We start from the raw sequence: 1,010 nt of genomic DNA, 5'->3' as shown, positions 1-1,010 counted from the left end.
AAAGAGAGCCAATTTCTCACTCGGGGCTCTAGAGTAGTTCTTTTTAAGTGCCATTGTTTAAATGGTTATCCCAGTATTAATATTATACTCCCTAATAAGCAAAGATTTCTCTAGGTACTGCTCTCCATTTGTGCTTTAAATGCTGATCACTGTGATTGACCATCATCTGGACCTGTGTACCTTTCTTTGTAGGCAGGAGCTGATGCTGTGTTGGGCAGGACAATCTGGGGAGTCCTGGGCATAGGTGCCTTCGGATTTCAGCTCACAGAAGCACCTGCTGGGAAACACATCATTGTTACCACCCGTTCTCACAGCAGCACCCTGGTAAATGACTGCATCAGTGCCTTGAACCCAGACAGTGTCATCAGAGTTGGAGGGGCAGGAAACAAGGTATGAAAGCTGAAAATCTTTCACTTTCATTGGGACAAAGAAACCTTATTACCTTTGGAGGGGGAAAAAAAAAGAATAAATAATTTGCTTACTTGCATGAATGTACAGAAGACTTCCTCCTTCCCCAGTACAGCTTTTCTTCCTAGCATTCAGACTGCTAGGAGGTAGAGAGTCAGAACTTGGTACAGGTATATTTGTAGCAAGGCCATGCTGGTCATGGTTGAGGTCCATCTTCCCCAATACTCTGTTTCTAGAAAGAAAATAAAAAGTTCTAAGACCTAAAGGACTAAATGGGAACACAATTCAATCATAATTATTGGACATTTCCTCCTGTTCATGTTAATACAGTGTTTGTTCCAACTGTCTAGCTGCATATACCAAAGGATAAAAATAGGAGAAGCACACAGTGATATTTCCTTTGCACACCTTTTCTGCCTACAGGGAATACTCATTTGCTGTAGTTTTGAAAGCTTAGCTTTGTCATGGTTGTCAAAAACAGCCCCTCCAATCTCTTTTCTCCAACATGTGCAAAGTCCAAAATGGCACCAAGACAATATGGAGATAGTTTTCACTTTATTTTCTTACTACTTGCACAAGGTGGGAATTCTTGTTTCTGAAAC

At 41.2% G+C, this 1,010-nt stretch overlaps 1 protein-coding gene across 1 annotated transcript in view; it reads left to right on the top strand.

Annotated features, from left to right (window-relative positions):
• The window catches only part of BPNT1 (3'(2'), 5'-bisphosphate nucleotidase 1), a 5,188-nt gene extending 4,792 nt beyond the window's left edge, over positions 1-396 (top strand). Inside the window, exon 6 of the mRNA XM_010178330.2 lies at positions 193-396. Within this exon, the coding sequence (XP_010176632.1) occupies positions 193-396 (204 nt within the window). The remainder of the gene's footprint in view (positions 1-192) is intronic.
• Positions 397-1,010: the final 614 nt, after the last annotated feature.

Source organism: Antrostomus carolinensis, unplaced genomic scaffold, assembly GCF_000700745.2.
Source record: "Antrostomus carolinensis isolate BGI_N321 unplaced genomic scaffold, ASM70074v2 scaffold20711, whole genome shotgun sequence".
NCBI lineage: Eukaryota > Metazoa > Chordata > Aves > Caprimulgiformes > Caprimulgidae > Antrostomus > Antrostomus carolinensis.
The sequence above is the reverse complement of the archived record's forward strand: the minus strand, read 5'-3'. Positions and strand labels throughout refer to the sequence as shown.